The 20478-nt window shown below is 43.5% G+C and overlaps 1 protein-coding gene across 1 annotated transcript in view; it reads left to right on the plus strand.

Moving 5' to 3' along the window:
* The window catches only part of prox2 (prospero homeobox 2), a 53878-nt gene that overhangs the window by 12226 nt on the left and 21174 nt on the right, over nt 1–20478 (plus strand). The window contains exons 2-3 of the mRNA XM_063042967.1: nt 1386–1394; nt 3617–3715. Coding sequence (XP_062899037.1) covers nt 1386–1394; nt 3617–3715 — 108 coding nt within the window. The remainder of the gene's footprint in view (nt 1–1385; nt 1395–3616; nt 3716–20478) is intronic.

Here is a 20478-nt window from a genome sequence, read left to right on the forward strand (position 1 = left end):
CGTGCTTTAAGTCCACATTCATAAAACCCATCTCCATCCATACATACACTCAGTAGCTACTTTATTAGGTATACCTGCTTGTTAATGCAAATATCTAATCAGCCAATCATATGGTGGCAACTCGATACATGAAAGCATGCAGACATGGTCAAGAGATTCAGTTGTTCTTCAGAGCAAACATCAGAAAAAGAGGAGGAGCTTAGGAGGATTAATGGCTCCTAATGGCAACTCCTTTGCTTGTGTCTTTGGAAACAGCTCTACTTCCATCTTTAATATCTCTATTTTTCCCTTTCACGGTTCTTTTGAAGATCCTGACCTGGAGTTACACACTGATTACGGTTCTTTGCGGGAATGAGACCCGCTCTCGGGGTTTCACGCCTGGCCGTTATTCAGCACGCCAAGTGCTCAGCTCGTCTTCGGAGGGCTGAGATTTCGTGGCTCTGGAGACGGGGGGGGGGTGGTGCGGTGGGAATCAAAGGTTGGTGTCACGGCAGGAGATTGGTGTGTTGTGGGAGATGGAAGATCTAAGGCTGCATGCCCGGAGACCTGAGATCTTTGGGCACAGAGCTCGGAAAAAGCGACGCAACGGACTTTTAACATTGTAAACCAGAGAAAAGTTTGTTATGTCTCCCCTCTTGCTGTAAAACAGAGACACCCTTTTCTCCCTTATTAGGGAGAGAGAGAGAGCTTGTGGTATGTCGAATGCCGGGTGAACAAGTAGTCTTTGGAGTACTGCAAGTCTGTGTCTTTGCTGTTGCTTTGCTCACGCTTGAGTGCTCGGTGGCGGGTGCCGATGCTTTTATTTTTTCCGGTGGGGGGAGGAAGGATTGTTGCTTGCTGCCGCTTATGCGTGGGAGGGAGGGGAGCTGGGGGGGGGGACTTCGGGGTTCTAACATTTAACTGTCATTCATTCTTTGGGGGCACTCCTCCGTTTTCGTGTGAAGAAAAAGCATTTCAGCATGTATATTGTATACATTTCCCTAACATTAAATGTGCCTTTGAAACCTTTTAATGGGGAAGAAATGTGACTTTGACTGTGGAATGATTGTTGGTGCCAGATGGGGTGTTTTGAATATCTCAAAAACTTCTGATCTCCTGGGATTTTCACATACAACAATCTCCAGATATTACAGAGAATGGTGTGAAAAATGAAGAAAAAATTCCAGTTAGCAGTAGTTCTGGGGGTGAAAATGTCTTGTTAATGAGAGAGGTCAGAGGAGAATGGCCAGACTGGTTCAAACTGACAAGAGGGTGACATTAACTCAAATAACCACAACAGTGGTGTGTAGCAGAGCATCTCCGAATGCACAATGCGTCAAACCTTGAAATGGATGGGCTACACCAGCAGAAAACCATGAAAGTACACTCAGTGACCACTTTATTAGGTACAGGAGGTATCTAATGAAGTGGCTACTGAGTGTATATTCTAGAATATTCTATATAAAGATTCTGAATGAATAGTATCTCCAGACCACAGCAAGATTCTGCTGCAGACTCTCAGTCTGGACACTCCAATTCTGTAAGTCTAAAAGATGGCTTTTGCTGGTGCATTAGAACTGGAATATTCTGGCCTTTTTTAATTACACCTATCAAGTGTGTTGAGGATATCAATCGTTTCAGGCAAGAAGGGAGCATAGATGGAAATTCAGGTGACAACAGGAGGGAATTGCAAGCAATTCAGGTTTTTTTTTTAAAAATATAGATGCGTCTTCTAGTTTTTAGTCAGTCTTAGTAAGAGACTTAAATTCACATTATAAAGCTGCACATAAAAAACTCAAGTTGATGTTTCAATCAAAATGCATATGTCAAGTTATTTATACTTTATTTATTTATTTATTTTTATTTATTGAAATGTGGTGCAGAACAGGTCCTTCCAGCTCTTTGAGGCACGCCACCCAGCAACCCCCCGATTTAACCGTAGCCTAATCACGGGACAGTTTACAATGACTAATTAACCTACAAACTGGTACGCCTTTGGACTTCGGGAAGAAACTGGAACACCCGAAGGAAACACACATGGTCACGCGGAGAACGTACAAACTCCTTACAGAGAGTGGTGGGAATTGAACCAAGGTCGCCTGTACTGTAAAGCTTTGTGCTAACCACAACAAATATGGCAAGAACAGCGCATCAAACATTTCACAGCGATCACACCCAAATGAGACAAAACAAATGAAAAACATAATTTCCAACAGAACCAAGTTTCTTGGGCTAGACTAATAAAGTTCCAGGATTGCATTTGAATGTGAGAAAGATGCATACAACCAGTAATGATGCATTATTGAGATATTGGGTGTTACATAAAATCTTCTAACACCCTTAGTAATGGCATCTGTTAGTCTTGCGAGACCATGGATCTGCGGCTGGAAAGTCTTCACTCTTCAGGGCGTGGGCCTGGGCAAGGTTGTATGGAAGACCGGCAGTTGCCCATGCTGCAAGTCTCCCCTATCCACGACACTGGTGTTGTCCAAGGGAAGGGCAAGGGCCGATACAGCTTGGCACCAGTGTCGTCGCAGAACAATGTGTGGTTAAGTGCCTTGCTCAAGGACACAACATGTTACTTTGGCTGGGGCTCGAACTCACGACCTTCAGGTCACTAGTCAAATGCCTTAACCACTTGTCCATGTGCCCACACCCTTAATAAGCCCAAGCATTATAAAGAGTTGATTACTGTGCTGTGCCAATGGCTTTTAGGACTGCCTGGTAAAGGAAGCCATTGAAATAAATCTAGAGGAAAAGAATTTTAACAAAGACGAAGGTCTCGCTCTTTGTAAGAACTGGAATTTGATGTTACACAAGGTGGGAGAGCAGAAACCTGCTTAGATGGGGACTAACAAATCAGGAGGGATAGACTACGGGGGTAGAATATAAATGGTAAGACTTTTCCAGTGTGGAAGATCTGAGAGATCTTGGGGTTCGTGTCGGGCTTGACATGCCAAGGCATCATCCCTGACGAAGATGGCAGAGTTTGTCATAAAAACTTTGGTTATAATCAATACTTGTACCTGGCTGGAAGCCTGAGAAGAATTTATTTGCCATATACGCTGGGAAAGCACTAGATCCTTTTCTGATTGCTGCCTGTTACACTGCTGGCATTTAGGCAGCAGTGAGGGTCCTCCATCTCTGTCTGTCCTTGGCCATCTTCTCCATTGTGCCCCACATGTGGTTCAAGGTCCTCATTTCTGCCTCTATGGTATGGCACCAAGTTGTATTTGGTCTCCTGCGTTTCCTCCGCCCTTCGGGCATTACAGGACACTCAAGAACATGATATGTTGATTTACCTGAAATGTTGTCTTCTGGTTTGACTCTTGAATTCTAGTAACATGAAGCAGAGTTATATGTGTCCCGAGTTTTGAAATAATACCTTCTAGACTGGGGGGGCGGGGCTGCAACTTGAGGTCCACAGACTCCTTGGTTAATGGTAGGGGTCCACGACAGAAAGAAGTTTGGCAACCCTGTTCTGGACTCTTTTACTTTTGGATGTGGGTGGGATGAAATCTTTGAAACAGGTATAAAAAAATTATAAATCATTGTCAGTAGATAGAAGGGTCATTTAATGCTCTCTTGTCAAATTGATTATGATCGAATAACCTTAACCAGTCTTCTGATTCAGGAGGGATTAACACCTAATCACTTGAAAAAAGCCAAGCTGATGTTCTTCTATACTCGATACCCCAACTCTACCACACTGAAAACGTACTTCTCCGATGTTAAGGTAAGGAAAAATCTTCATGGCACTATCCAGTTAAGAACAATTGAGAAGAATGTAGCACATTTGAAAGAGACTTGTGTTTTAGAGATTTACATGATAAAGGACAGTGGGTTGGAGACAATGCGTTTTGGAGGAACATGTCTGTCTGTGTCATATGTTGTGCTATGCATGAATCTCCAATATTTAGGTGTGTGGCAGCCTTTAGTTTGAAAGCCAAACATCTTTAAAGCTGGGATGACTTTGCTGGAAATATACTGAGCCTCATTTGTTTCCAGTCTCAGTGAGTGACTGAACCACTCAAAGTTCCGATGAACCCTTAGTTTACTGGTGGCATCAGCTAATCCCTTTTCCTTCTGTGTGACTTGTCACCTTTTTGAAAGATGGTCACTTCATCTACAGCAGGACAAGTGGCAAGATCTCTGCTGGAGCACTCACATTGCTGGGCAAAACACACAACGGGGATGGGCACGATGAGACAAATTCTCAGGTGCAGAAGGGTGATATCCCTAGCAAAGGGACAGAAGGGTAAGGGATGCAAGTGCTTGCAATACTGTGAATCATTTAGAACAGGGATTCCCACCATTTTATGCCATGGACCCCTAACGAAGACCCCAGGTTGGGAACCCTTGACTTGCAGTGCCTATAAAAAGTAATCACCCCCTTGGAAGTGTTCATGTTTTATTGTTTTACAACGTTGAACCACAGTGGATTTAATTTGGCTTTTTTGACATTGATCAATAGAAAAAGACTCTTTCGTGTCAAAGTGAAATCGAATCTCTATAAAGTGATCTAAATTAATTACAAATATAAAACACAAAATAATTGATTGCATAAGTATTCACCCCCTTTTAATATGACACACCAAATCATCACTGATGCAGCCAATTGGCTTTATAAGTCATATAATTAGTTAAATAGAGATGTGTTTTTGGAGACCTGTGTGCAGTCAAGGTGTTTCAATTGATTGCAGTAAAAATTCACCTGTGTCTGGAAGGTCCAACTACTGGTGAGGGTCTCGGCCTGAAACGTCGACTGCGCCTCTTCCTATAGATGCTGCCTGGCCTGCTGCGTTCACCAGCAACTTTGATGTGTGTTGCTTGAATTTCCAGCATCTGCAGAATTCCTGTTGTTTGAGTCAGTATTGTGTCAAAATTTACGCTGCAAAGACAAAAGAACAATCCAAACAACTCCACAAAGGTTATTGAAAAGCACAAGTCAGGAGATGGATACAAGAAAAATTCCAAGTCACTGAACATCCCTTGGAGTACAATTAGTTCAGAATATGGCATAGCTGTAAATTTGCCTAGAGCAGGCAGTCCTCAAAAACTGAGTGACTGTGCAAGAAGGGGACTAGAGAGGGAGGCCACCAAGAGACCTATGACAACTCTGGAGGAGTTACAAGCTTCAGTGGCTGAGATGGGAGAGACTGTGCATACAACGATCGTTGCTTGGCTGCTTCATCAGTCGCCACTTTATGGCAAAGAGAAAGCCACTAATGAGAAAAACTCACATGAAATCTCAGCTAGAGTTTGCCAGAAGGCATATAGGAGTCTCTGCAGTCAGCTGGAAGAAGGTTCTATGGTCTGATGAAAGCAAAATTGAGCTTTTTGGCCATCAGATTAAATGCTACGTTCGGCATAAGGTAAACACCACACATCATCAAAAACACCATTCCTACTGTGAAACATGGTGGTGGCTGCATCATGCTGTGGGGATGCTTCACTGCAGCAGGCCCTGAAAGGCTTGTCAAGGTAGAGGGTAAAGTGAATGCAGCAAAATACAGGGAAATCCTGGAGGAAAACCTGATGCAGTCTTCAAGTGAATTGGGAGAAGATTAATTTTCCAACAAGCCAATAAAGCCAAAGCTACACAGGAATGACATTAACAAAGTTAATGTCTTAGAGTGGCCAAGTCAGAGTCCAGACCTCAATCCAATTGAGAATTTGTGGCTGGACTTGAAACGGGTGTTCACTCATGATTCCCATGCATCTGACAGAGCTTGAGCAGTTTTGTAAAGCATAATGGGTAAAAATTGCAGTGTCCAGATGTGCAAAGCTGATAGGGACCTATCCACACAGAGTCAAGGCTGTAATTGCTGCCCAAGATGCATCTATTAAATACTGACTTGAAGGGGGTGAGTCATTATGCAATCAATTATTTTGTATTTAATAATTGTAATAAATTTAGACCAATTTGTAGAAATGTGTTTTTTACTTTGACACGAAAGGGTCTTTTCTGCTGATCAGTTTCAAAAAAGCCAAATTAAATCCACTGTGACTCAATGTTGTAAAACAATAAAACATGAAAACTTCCAAGGGGAGAGAATACTTTTTATAGGCACTGTAGAACAATAAAGTTCTACACTAAATATTAGAAATGCTTGAAAAAAAAATCACATTATCGTTTTATTGTGGTCTCTTCCTTTTGACCTCCAGGCTGTTAGTGCGATCTCTGTTTTCCTGCATCACTGATTCTGGAGGTCAATGCCAGGCCATGTGTTAAACTCACTTCCCTTCCTCATCCCTGCTATTCAGTGTGAGAGAATCTTTGAGCACAATGGGAGACTAATCTCGGGTGTCTGACTCAATTCCGTCATGGCTAATTAACATTACTGTTTCTTTGTGTAAAAAAAGAAGACTTTCATGGCTTTATTTTCAAAATGAATAGCTCACCTTGCATTCTCAAGTAATGAATTTTTAATAATTCATGCCTGGATAGTTGCAGGTAATTTCCCACTCTGGACAGCAGATGGTGCTGTTCTAGGATTTCTAGGTTGAAAATTCATGGTTTGCCATGCGGGCAAGCAGGGATCCATTACAACCCCTCCCAACATCTGCTTGCGTTCTGGGCCATTTAAATATTGTGGTAAAAGTACAATGGCACACCAACAGTGGGGCAGCTGCACTGTGCAAATATTAATTCTTTTATCTACACTGCTTTAGCACAATGGATCAGACCTTTCATATTGCAGTAAGACTAGGTCATTCAACATTGTGTCACCTGTTGCTCTTCGTCTGTGCACCGCTAATTCACATTGGCTTCATATCCCAGAGAAGTTCTAGGACTTTGCCAAACAGGAGATGCTTTTTTCAACCGACCAACCGGCTCACATTTATGATTCTCTTGTGCTTTCCCATTAGACCATAGACATAGGAACAAAATTATACCATTCGGTTCTTCGAATCTGTTCTGCCATTCCATCAGGGCTGAGTTATTATGGCCTACTCCCCCTAATCTTTGACGCCCTGACTAATAAAGGATCTATCAACCTCCACTTTAAATATATCCAATGACTTGGCCTCCATAGCTGTCTGTGATAATGAATTCCACAGATTCACTACTCTCTGGCTAATGAAATTGCTCCTCATCACTGTTCTCTGGCTAAAGAAATTCCTCATCATCTGTGTTCTAAATGGTCGTCTCCCTAAACAGGAGTTCCCAACATGGAGTCCAGGGACTTCCTCAGTTAATGGTCTTACCATTGGCCCATTAACCCAAAAATAGTTGGGAACCCCAGCTGTAAAGGATGGCCATTTTCCCGCTAATCCTATCAGCATAATTTTTTGTCAAGCGTAATATACAAACTTGTAATCATCTAGCTCCACTCACATCTTCTTCATTAACACAAATTAAGCCAATTTGAAATATTGACATTGCTAGTGGTGTTGCGGCAAATATGTGAATAGAAACACGGCATGACTGCGCAAGCGCATGGACATCAACTAGTTAGATCGGCGGGAAGAGTTTAAAAAGAAGACAGCTTTATAGAGCGGGCGTCAAAGTAGGAGGGCTTTGGCTCAACGGGGCTTTGACGATAATGAGTCGAGGTGAGGTAGGTTACTTGTGAAGAATAGGAATAGGAAGTATGTCTGTGAGGCCGGTGTTCTGTACTGGGTATCAGATGTGGGATGTTCAGGAGATTCCCAGCCTCCCGGACGGCCACATCTGTGCCAGGTGTGTCAAGCTGCAGCTCCTTAGGGACCGGGTTAGGGAACTGGAGATGCAGCTCAATGATCTTCATCTGGTCAGGGAGAGTGAGGAGGTGATAGAGAGGAGCTATAGGCAAGTAGTCACACCGGGGCCTTGGGAGACAGATAAATGGGTAACAGTCAGGAGGGGGAAGGTGAAGGGTCAGATACTAGAGAGTACCCCTGTGGCTGTCCCCCCTTAACAACAAGCACTCCTGTTTGAGTACTGTTGGGAGGGAATGACCTACTTGGGGGAAGCAACAATGGCCGTGCCTCTGGCACAGAGTCTGGCCCTGTGGCTCAGAAGGGCAGGGAAAGGAAGAAGGCAGCAGTGATAGGGGGCTCTATAGTTAGGGGTCAGACAGGTGATTCTGTGGACGCAGGAAAGAAACGTGGATGGTAGTTTGCCTCCCAGGTGCCAGGGTCCAGGATGTTCTGATTACATCCATGATATTCTGAAGTGGGCAGGTGAACAGCCAGAGGTCGTGGTACATGTTGGTACCAATTACATAGGTAGGAAAAGGGAGGAGGTCCTGCAAACAGGGAATTAGGAAGGAAATTGAGAAGCAGGACTTCAAAGGTAGTAATCTTGGGATTACTGCCTGTGCCACACGGCAGTGAGTATAGGAATAGAGTGAGGTAGAGGATAAATGTGTGACTGAGGGATTGGAGCAGGGAACAGGGATTCAATGGGACCTCTTCTGGGGCAGGCGTGACCGGGACAAAAAGGACGGGTTGCATTTGAATCTGAGGGGGACCAATATCCTGGCAGGGAGGTTTGCTAAGGCTTGGGGAGAGTTTAGATTAGAATTGCTGGGGGTTGGGAGCCAAACTGAACAGACGGAGGAAGAGGCAGTTGGCTCACAAATAGAGAAAGCTTGGAGACAGTGCGAGAGGGAGGATAGGCAGGTGATAGAGAAGGGATGTACTCAGACCGATGGTTTGAGATGTGTCTATTTTAATGCAAAGAGTATCATGAACAAAACAGATGAGTTTAGAGCGTGGATCAATACTTGGAACTATAATGTTGTGGCCATTACAGAGACTTGGATGGCTCAGGGACAGGAATGGTTACTTCAAGTGTCAGGCTTTAGATGTTTCAGAAGGGACACGGAGGGAGGTAAAAGAGGTGGGGATGTGGCACTACTGATCAGAGATAGTGTCACAACTGCAGAGAAGGAGGAAGTCATGGAGTGATTGTCTACGGAGTCCCTGTGTGTGGAAGTTAGGAATAGGAAGGGATCAATAACTCTACCGGGGTTTTTTTTATAGATCACCCAATAGTAACAGGGACATCGAGGAACAGATGGTGAGTCAGATTCTGGAAAGGTGTAATAATAACAGGGTTATCGTGGTGGGAGATTTTAATTTCCCAAATATCATAGAAACATAGAAAACCCACAGCACAATATAGGCTCTTCGGCCCACAAAGCTGTGCTGAACATGTCCTTACCTTAGAACTACCTAGGCTTACCCATAGCCCTCTATTTTTCTAAGCTCCATGTACCTATCCAGGAGTCTCTTAAAAGACCCTATCGTTTCCACCTCCACCACCGCCGCCGGCAGCCCATTCCATGCACTCACCACTCTCTGCGTAAAAAAACTTACCCCTGGCATCTCCTCTGTACCTACTTCGAAGCACCTTAAAACTATACCCTCTCGTGCTAGCCATTCCAGCCCCGGGAAAAAGCCTCTGACTATCCACATGATCAATGCCTCTCATTATCTTGTACACCTCTATCAGGTCACCTCTCATCCTCCATCGCTCCAAGGAGAAAAGGCCAAGTTCACTCAACCTGTTTTCATAATACATGCTCCTCAGTCCAGGCAACATCCTTGTGAATCTCCTCTGCACCCTTTCTAAGGTTTCCACATCCTTCCTGTAGTAAGACGACCAGAATTGAGCACAGTACTCCAAGTGGGTTCTGACCAGGATCCTATATAGCTGCAACATTACCTCTTGGCTCTTAAATTCAAACCCACGGTTGATAAAAGCCAATGCACCATATGCCTTCTTAAGTACAGGGTCAACCCGCGAAGCAGCTATGAGTGTTGATTGGCATTTCCCTAGAACAAGGGGTTTAGATGGGTTGGAGTTTTTTAGGTGTGTTCAGGAGGGTTTCTTGACACAATATGTAAAAAAGCCTACAAGAGGAGAGGCTGTACTTGATCTAGTATTGGGAAATGAACCTGGTCAAGTGTCAGATCTTTCAGTGGGGGAGCATTTTGGAGATAGTGATCACAATTCTATTTCCTTTACCATAGCATCAGAAAGGGATAGGAACAGACAAGTTAGGAAAGCGTTTAATTGGAGTAAGGGGAAATCTGAAGCTATCAGGCAGGAACTTGGAAGCATAAATTGGGAACAGATGTTCTCAGGGAATTGTATGGCAGAAATGTGGCAAATGTTCAGGGGATATTTGCGTGGTGTTCTGCAAAGGTACATTCCAATGAGACAGTGGAAGGATAGTAGGATACAGGAACCGTGGTGTACAAAGCCTGTTGAAAATCTAGTCAAGAAGAAAAGAAAAACTTGCGAAAGCTTCAAAAAACTACGTGATGATAGAGATCTATAAGGCTAGCAGGAAGGAGCTTAAGAATGAAATTAGGAGAGCCAGAAGGAGCCATGAGAAGGCCTTGGCAAGCAGGATTAAAGAAAATCCCAAGGCATTCTACAAGTATGTGAAGAGCAAGAGGATAAGATGTGAGAGAATAAGACCAATCAAGTGTGACAGTGGAAAAGCGTGTATGGAACTGGAGGAGATAGCAGAGATACTTAATGAATACTTTGCTTCAGTATTCACTATGGAAAAGGATCTAGGCAATTGTAGGGTTGACTTGCAGTGGACTGAAAAGCTTCAGTATATAGTCATTAAGAAAGAGGATGTGCTGGAGCTTTTGGAAAGCATCAAGTTGGATAGGTCACTGGGACTGGACGAGATGTACCCCAGGCTACTGTGAGAGGCAAGGGAGGAGATTGCTGAGCCTCTGGCAGTGATCTTTGCATCATCAATGTGGACGGGAGAGGTTCTAGAGGATTGGAGGTTTGCAGATGTTCCCTTATTCAAGAAAGGGAGTAGGGATAGCCCAGGAAATTATAGACCAGTATGTCTTACTTCAGTGGTTGGTAAGTTGATGGAAAAGATCCTGAGAGGCGGGATTTATGAACATTTGGAGAGGCATAATATGATTAGGAATAATCAGCATGGCTTTGTGAAATGCAGGTCATGCTTTACGAGCCTGATTGAATTTTTTGAGGATGTGACTAAACACATAGATGAAGGTAGCATAGTAGATGTAGTGTATATAGATTTCAGCAAGGCATTTGATAAATTACCCCATGCAAGGCTTAGTGTAGGTATTCTCAATCCAAGGGGACCTTGCTTTGTGGATCCAGAATTGGCTTGCCCACATAAGGCAAAGAGTGGTTGTAGACGGGTCACATTCTGCATGGAGATTGGTGACCAGTGGTGTGCCTCAGGGATCTGTTCTGGGACCCCCTACTCTTCGTGATTTTTATAAATGACCTGGATGAGGAAATGGAGGGATAGGTTAGTAAATTTGCTGATGACACAAAGGTTGGGGGTGTTGTGGATAGTGTGGAGGGCTGTAGGAGTTTGCAGTGGGATATTGATAGGATGCAAAACTGGGCTGAGAAGTGGCAGATGGAGTTCAACCCAGATAAGTATGAGGTCATTCATTTTGGTAAGTCAAATATGATGGCAGAATATAGTATTAATGGTAAGACTCTTGGCAGGGTGGAGGAGCAGAGGGATCTTGGACTCCATAGGACACTCAAAGCTGCTGTGCAGGTTGACTCTGTGGTTAAGAAGGCATACAGTGCATTGGCCTTCATCAATCGTGGGACTGAGTTTAAGAGCCGAGAGGTAATGTTGCAGCTATATAGGACCCTGGTCAGACCCCACTTGGAGTACTGTGCTCAGTTCTGGTCGCCTCACTACAGGAAGGATGTGGAAACTATAGAAAGGGTGCAGAGGAGATTTACCAGGATGTTTCCTGGATTGGGGAGCATGCCTTATGAGGATAAGTTGAGCAAACTCGGCCTTTTCTCCTTGGAGCGATGGAGGATGAGAGGTGACCTGATAGAAGTGTATAAGATGATGAGAGGTATTGATCATGTGGATGGCCAGAGGCTTTTTTCCCAGGGTTGAAATAGCTAACACGAGAGGGCACAGATTTAAGGTGCTTGGAAGTTGGTAAGAGGAGATGTCAGGGGTAGGTTTTTTACACAGAAAGTGGTGAGTGCATGGAATGGGCTGCTGGCAATAGTGGTGGAAACGGTTAAGATAGGGTCTTTTAAGAGACTCTTGGACAGGTACATGGGGCTCCAAAAAATAGAGAGCTATGGGTAACCTTAAGTAACTTCTAAAGTAAGTACGTGTTCCGCACAGCATTGTGGGCCAAAGGGCCTGTCTTGTGCTGTAGGCTTTCTATGTTTCTAGAAAGTTCTCAAAATGGGTAACATGCAATAAGTGTATAATTTACTTCAGTAATATTGGCTAAGAGATCAGTGTTGACCACGACGGGGGGAGGGGGGGCGGTGAGGGGGTTATAATTGCCCCCACTGAGCACATTTACAGGGTGCACTGCCATACCATCCTGGCCATGCTCTCTTCTTGCTGCTGCCACCGGCAAGTAGGTACAGGAGTCTTTGGTCCCAACAACCAGGTTCAGGAACAGTTATTATCCTTCAACCATCAGGCTCCTGAACCATCATGGGTAACTCCACTCACCTCAATGCTGAACTGATTCCACAACTTATAGATTCACTTTCAAAGTCGGCAACTTATGTTCTCAGTATTATTTATATATTTATTGTTATTTTCTTTCTTTTCGTATTTGCAGTTTGTCTTTTGCACATTGCTCATTTTATTAGTCTTTGTGTAGTTTTTCAATGTTTCCATTGTACTTTTTTTGTTCTACTGTGAATGCCCGCAAGAAAATGTATCTTAAGGTAGTATTTGGGTGACATAAACTTTGATAATAAATTTACTTCACATTACTTTTCCTGTCCTTGAAATGGTGTCATTGAATCTGTGGCCTTAGTTTAACATCTCATTCATATGCTGGCTCCTCAGCGCAGCATTGGAGTGTCAGACTAGGTCTCTAGAATGGAGTTTGAACCTAAAACATTGTGTCTGAGATTCAGGAGTACTATTCACTAAGTTTCAGTTGAAGTTTACCTTCGGGAACAGCACGGTAGAATGGACTTTGGTCAAGTTTTAAAAAGTATCGTCCTCACACGAGAGGAGCTGACAGCTGAGTGTGGAGTCAAATCAAAGGGTGGCTAGGGAGTCGAGCTCTAATTTATCCCTTAATCTCCTCGGAGGATCTCCCAGGATAGAAAGTCACTTTGCTCACTCACCCACAAAGGCAATGGTTTCTTTGAAGTGCAAGGTTGTATTTGGACTCCTCAGCCACTGTTTAATCCCATGTGAGAGATGATCCAGCTCAACTGCAGACAGGGTGACAACGCTTCTGAAAATGGCGGGGCTGCAGCAGATCACAGTGTGCTGTTCCTCCCTTTACTCCTCTGCTCCTGTACATCGGTGAGACCTAAAGTAGATTGAAGGATCGTTTTGCCAAGTACCGTCGCTCCAGCTTTCCCCATGGCCACTCATTTTAATTCTACTCCTATTCCATTCCGACACGACATGCCATGGTTTCCTCTCCTGCCACTCCCAGGGTGGAGAAGCAACACTTCAGATTCTGTCTGGGTAGCCTCCAACCAGATGGCATGAACATCGATTTCTCTAACTTCCGGTAATATCCCACTCCCCCTTATCTCTTTTTCCATTCCCCTACTCTGGCTCCCCCCAAACCCTTCTCCTCTCTTCATATTCCTTCTCCTCTCCTAACTGTCATCTCCTTTTGTTGCCCTTTCTCCTTCTCTTTCTCCCATTGTCCATTCTCTTCTCCTATCAGATTCCCTCTTTTTTAAGCCTTCTACCTCTTCCAATCATTATCTCTTAGTTTTTCACTTTATGACCCCCTTCCCCATTCCCAACCTTTTCCCCTCACCTGGTTTCACCAGCATGTACTCCTTCCCCCACCCCCACTTCTACCCACTTTCCAGTCCTGATTAAGGGTATTGGGGTTACTCTAGGGCCAAGGGCAAGACACAGTACCACGCAGCACAACGTACATACAGTATTTACTGAAGGTTTACACAAGGCTTACTGAATGTTTAGTGTCTGTCTTGTCCTGTGAGTAAATAGTTAACTTGTCTTCTGTCAAGTAAGTAAATAGTTAACTTGCCTTCTGTCAAGTAAGTATAGTTAACTTGTCTTCTGTAACTTGTCCCACTCATCAAGACATTGGTGTTTGTAGGAGCTTATAGTGAGCACATTGTCTGCAGTGTTACAGCAGAGACACTTCAAAAAGGTGCTACACAATTGCAGGGGTGTCTTATTTATTTTACTTAGACATTTAGAGATACAGCACGAAAACAGCCCTTTCTGGACCAATGAGCACGCACCACATGTGATCAATTACCCTAACAATCCATACATCTTTAAGTAAGGGAGGAAATCGTAGTATCTGGAGGAAACCTGCAAGGTCATGGGGAGAATGTCATAGGGTCATAGAAAAATACAGCACAGAAACAGGCTCTTCAGCCCATCTAATCCAGGCCAAACCATTTAAACTGCCTATTCCCATCGACCTGCATGGGGACCATAGCTCTCCATATCTCTACTATCTGTATACCTATCCAAACTTCTCTTAGATGTTGAAATCAAGCTTGCATGCACACTTATGCTGGCAGCTCATTCCACACTCTCACAACCCTCTGAGTAACGAAGTTTGCCCCCATGTTCCTCTGAAACTTTTCATTTAACCCATGACCTCTAGTTATAGTCCCATCCAACCTCAGTGGAAAAAGCCTGCTTGCATTCACCCTGTCTACACCCCCCATAACTGTGTACATCTCTATCAAATATCCCCTCAATCTTTTACGTTCCAAGGAATAAAGTCCTAACCTATCCAATTTTCCCTTATAACTCAGGTCCTCCAGTACCAGCAACATCCTTGTAAAATTTCTCTCTACTCTTTCATCCATATTTACATCTTTCCTGTATGTAGGTGGCCAAAACTGCACACAGTACTCCAAGTCAGCCCTCATCAACATCTTATACAATTTCAGCATAAAACCCATCTCCTAGACTCAATACTTTGATTTATGAAGGCCAAAGTGACAAAAACTTTCTTGTACAAACTCCTTACAGACAGTAGCAGAATTGATCTCGAGATAACCACTACACTATCATGCCACTCTGAAACAAATGACGTTTCCGCTCAGCAGTTTCACATCCAGAAACCAATTCTACGATAATATCCCATTTATATGAACCTGTTGTTTTACCCTCACCATAAGTATTATTAACCGTGAGTTGCTTCTGCTGGTGACTTGAGCTGATGGTGAGACGTGACCCTGTGTTGTGCTTATGAAGGCTTTGGTATGTCAGGGTGAAATTCACTGGTTAGCACCTCATGAAAGGGACATCTGCTTATGAGGAGGAAATTGGCAAATTGGTATATTATTGTTACATGTACTGAGGTACTGTGGTGAACTTTGTTTTGCCTGCCATCCATATAGAATATTTCATTATGACGGTGCCCTGAGGCAATACAAGGGAAAGCAACAGCAGAATGCAGAATAAAGTATTACAGTGCAGTGAGACAATAAGATTTGAGGAACATTTGGAGATATTGCCTACTGTTCTGGTCGCCCCACTAAAGGAAGGATTTTGAGGCTTTGGAGAGGATGCAGAAGAGATTTACCAGGATACTGGCTGGTTTAGAGGGCATGTGCTATCACAAGGGACTGGACAAATTTGGGTTGCTTTCTCTGGAGCATCGGAGGCTGAGGGGGGAACAGATAGAAGTTTACAAGATTATGAGAGGCATAGATAGAGTGTCTGCTTCCCAGGGTTGAAGTGTCTAATGCCAGAGGGCATGCATTGAATGTGAGACGGGGTAGGTTTAAGTGGGATGTGAGTGGTAAACTTTTTACTCAGAGAGTGGTGGTTGCTTGGAATGCACAGCCAGGTATGGTGCGAGAGGCAAATACATTACAGACTTCTAAGAGACGGTTAGATAGGCACATGGATGCAAGGAAGATGGAGGGATATTGTCATGGTGTAGGTAGAAGGGATTAATGTTTGGGGATTTTGATTTTCCTTATAGCTGGTTTGGCACAACGTTATGGGCCAAGTGCCCTGTTCCTGTGCTGTACTGTTCTATGTTTTATGTTAAGAGTCCATCTTCACTTGAATTTAGGAGTGCATGTTTACAAAGTTCAGACGGTTTATCACAGTTGTGCAGTTAGTTGTGCACAAATCTCTCGTGCGGAGATTTTGCATTCCTCCAGCTGCTCCAGTCTCATCCCACATCCCAAACGTGTGTGGGTTGGTGGATTAAAGGTCCAATTTAAATTGCCCCCCGCCCCCCCCCCCCGTTTGTAGGTGAGTGAGTAGAATCTGGTGGGGAGGGTGGAGCTGATGAGGCTGTGGAACAAATAAGCAAGGCAATTAATATAAGATTAGTGTAGTCAAGGGTTCCCAACCTGGGGTCGATGGACCTCTTGGTTAATGGTATTGGTCGAAGGCATAAAAAAGGTTGGGAACCCAAGGAGTAAGTGATGGTTGATGGTCGTTTCAGACTCAGTGGACTGAAGCACCTGACTCTGTGCTGTATCTCTCCATGACTCTGTGACAAATTCCTTTTTAATTGGGGTGAAACAGCATGGCAGCAATCGATGTACTACTGTTGTGCCATTATTTCCAGACTAAAGATCTCCTTTGCCGGCTGCTGGCGTAGTGGCATCAGTGCTGGACTTCGGAGCGAAGGCTCCCGAGTTCGAATCCAGCCAGCTCCCTTGCACGCTTTCCATCCGTGCTGGGTTGAGCGTCCAGCTAGCAACTCTGCTGCGTAAAAATATGAAAGCCTGCTAAAAAAAAATGCGGTCATGACGGTGTCCCAATGACTCCACTCAGAGCTAAGGGCTTTCTTCTTCAAAGATCTCCTTTTTAGTTTTCTATCCAACCCTCAGATACATCACTCCATTGTTGCAAGGTAAAGCTATCTTTATGATCCATCAGCTAAATTAGTGGCATGGCAACTAAGATCAATAACTCAGGTGGATGATAAGGAATAAGCCCTCCTCGGATTTTTGTTTATCCGGATGCTGGGTTTTGACCAGTCCTTTCCTCTCACAAATGCTGCTTCAACCGTTGAGTTCCTCCAGCAGATCGTTTGTTACTAAAGAAGAGTAGCCTTTTCCCCGAACATGAAGAGAGATATCAATCATCTTCATTGGTAACAGTGGATAGAAAGTAACTTCTTCCCGTTTGCCTTTGAGTTAAACGCATGTGAAGCCCTCAATGCGCTTCATGGTTTCCTTCCACAATCCAAAGTCATACAAGATAGGGTTAGTAAGCTGTGGGCATGCTATGTTGATGCCGGAAATGTGTCAACATTTGCAGGCTTCCCTGATGCATTTCACTGGATGTTCAAAGTTCAAAGTAAATTTATTACCAAAGTGCACATATGTTACCATAAACAATCCTGAGATTCATTTTCCTGTGAGCATACTTAGTAAATGTGAAGAAACAAAAAGAAAGTGAAGTAATATTAATAAATAAATAAGCAATATTTTGAAGAACAGGAGGGAGTTATCCTTGGGTTTTCACTGCATAGATGCTGCCTGCCCCGTTGAGTGTTTTCTGTTTTAATTCTGGACTTAAGAACTTTTACAGCTTCTCAATTTTCATTTACCTCTATTGTCCCATCCAATGCCTATCCCTTTTCCAGTATAGTACGGCCGTGTCCGCACTGAAGTTTTTGGGAGCTTGTTGTACACACCTGGTTACTGCATTACAACAAAAGATACAGCTTCACATAAAAAACGCATCTGAACACTTTCACTTGATTTCATCCATTTCACTAATACTTTGAAGGTTTAGTATGGCAACTACTTTGCCCATGACTACAAGAAACTGTAGAAAGTTGTGGACACAGCTCAGCACATCATGGAAGCCAGCCACCCCTACACTGACTCTGCATTTCTCACTGCCTTGGTAAAGCAGACAACATAATCGAAGACCCCATCCATCCTGGACATCCTCTCTTCTCCCTTCTCCCATCGAGCCAAAGATACAAAAGCCTGAAAGCACACTCCACCAGGCTCAAAGGCAACTTCCATCCTGCAGTAATGAGACTATTGAACGATTCCCTTGTATAATAAGTCAGGCTCTGTACCTCGTTGTTACTTTACACCTTACTGTCTCACTGCCCTGCACTTTCTCTATAACTGTCACACTTTACTCTGCATTATTTATTTATTTATCTATCTATGTATAAGCTTCTCCCCAGGCTTGTATACAAACTCAGCTCATTAGCCAACTCTGCTAACAGCCACGTGACTCAGCGGTGAGCAGACCACCTTTCATAAACAATACATGTCTAGGGTTGGTATGATTTGGGGTTCAACCAAACAGGAAAGTTATGATGTTCCAAACAAAGAGCATAGGTCATAGCAAATGTGTGTAAATACTGCCCATATGCAGTTATTGATACCCCAGAAACGACAGATCGTACACTAGTATAAAATTAGAAAGGAAGTATAATTACCAAATTTTCAACTTTAATGAACAGTTACAGAAAAATAAAAGAAAAAATAAAAGGGCCCATTACAGTTAAAGCAGTCCAATGTGCACATGAACGTTGGAGCTCATTTCTGGATTAGTTGGGGGCATATCACTTTACTCACGTGCTGGACCCACGGTCTGTGTAAAAGGATCCACCACATTCTGAATATCCCTCAAGGACCATCTCAAACACACAGGCTAGCTCACGAGTATTGGCCCTCCCACCTTGGAGCTGTTCATCTGCACAAAGCACTTCTTGCAAGGGGGAGTCTCATTCCAACAGCATTCTGCAGCACCTTCTCTTGTACCCCGCTCTGCGGCTCCAGCCAAAAGAGCCCAAAACCAGACTACTGACCTTCAGAAAGCTGATCCCGTACAGCTCTGCTGAATCATCCACTGGGCTGAAAGTTACAACTGGCTGACACAACATTCTGAAGTTGGACAACATGGCTCCTTATCTTTAGCCAAAGCCAAAACACTCTTTCCAGCAGGATACACTGCTTTTACAGAAAACTGTTAAAATACCTCACAGCATAGCAGTAGAAATCTTAACCAGGGCATGACATATTTATTGATTGATTCATTGATACAGCGCGGAGTAGGCCCTTCGAGCAACGGTGCTCCAGCACCCCTGACAAACCTGATTAACCATAACATCATCATGAAGAATTTACAATGACCAATTAACCTACCTGGTACATCTTTGGACTTTGGTTGGAGACTAGTGTACTCAGGAAAACCAAATGCTTTCCATGGGGAGGACGTACCCCCTCTCACTGAACTCCAAACTCCAAAACGCTCTCAGATGTAAAAATTTCACACTCACCACTACACTAGTGTAGCACCCTTTTTGTTCTATCTTGTACTATGTTAATGAATTGATGTATATGGATGGCATCCAAGACAAGTTTTTCACTGTATCTTAGTATATGTGACAATAATAAACCAATTTACCAATTTAACTTTCCCAGTCTGATAAAAAGCCCCTCATCTGAAATATTAAGCATTTCACTTCCAATGAATACAGCCTGACTTGCTGAGAGGTTCCAGTATTTTCCATTTTCTGCTTCTTTTTCGACATGTCAATGAACCAGAATTGGTTAGCGAGCTTAAGGTAAAAGAACCCTGAGGGGAGTGTGATCATAATATGATCGAATTCACCCTGAAATCTGAGAAGGAGAAGCTAAAGTCAGATGTGTTAGTATTACAGTGGAGTAAAGGGAATTACGAGGCTTGAGAAAGGAGTTGGCCAGAATACATTGGAAAAGAACACTGGCAGGGATGATGGCAGTGCAGCAGTGGCTGGAATTTCTGGAATCAATTCGGAAGGTACTGGATATATACATCCCAACGAGGAAGAAGTATTTGAAAGGAAAGGTGACACAATCGTGGTTAGCAAGAGAAGTTGAAGCCAACATAAAGTCAAAGAAGGGCATATTGCAGTGCAAAAATTAGCGGGAAGTCAGAGGATTGGGAAGCTTTTAAAAACCAACAGAAGGCAACTAAAAAGTCATTAAGAATGAAAAGATGGAATATGAAAGTAAGCTAGCCAATAATATTAATGAGGATACCAAAAGTTTCTTCAGAAACATAAAGTGTAAAAGAGAGGTGAGAGTGGATAATGGACGACTGGACCACTGGAAAATGATGCTGGAGAGGTATTAATGGGAAACAACGAACTAGAGAGAAGTTCTTGGGAAACTGAAAAGTCTAAAGGTAGATAAGTCACCTGGACACGATTGTGTACAGATCAGAGTTCGAAAAGAGGTGGCTGAAGAGATCGTGGAGGCATTAGTAATGATCTTTCAAGATTCAGAGTTCTTGGAGGCACATGATAAAATAGGTCGTAGCCACCATGGTTTCCTCAAGGGAAAGTCTTGCTTGACAAATCTGTTGGAATTCTTTGAAGAAATAACACACAGGATACACAAAGGAGAATTGGCTGATGTTGTATACTTGGATTTTTAAAGTCCTTTGACAAGGTTTCACACATGAGGCTGTGAGCATATGGTATTACAGGAAAGATTCTAGCATGGATAAAGCAGTGGCTGATAGGCAGGAGGCAAAGAGTGAGAATAAAGGGAGCCTTTTCTGGCTGGCTGTTGGTGACTAGTAGTCTTCTGCAGGG

Source organism: Mobula hypostoma, chromosome 1 (assembly GCF_963921235.1).
Source record: "Mobula hypostoma chromosome 1, sMobHyp1.1, whole genome shotgun sequence".
Taxonomy (NCBI): domain Eukaryota; kingdom Metazoa; phylum Chordata; class Chondrichthyes; order Myliobatiformes; family Myliobatidae; genus Mobula; species Mobula hypostoma.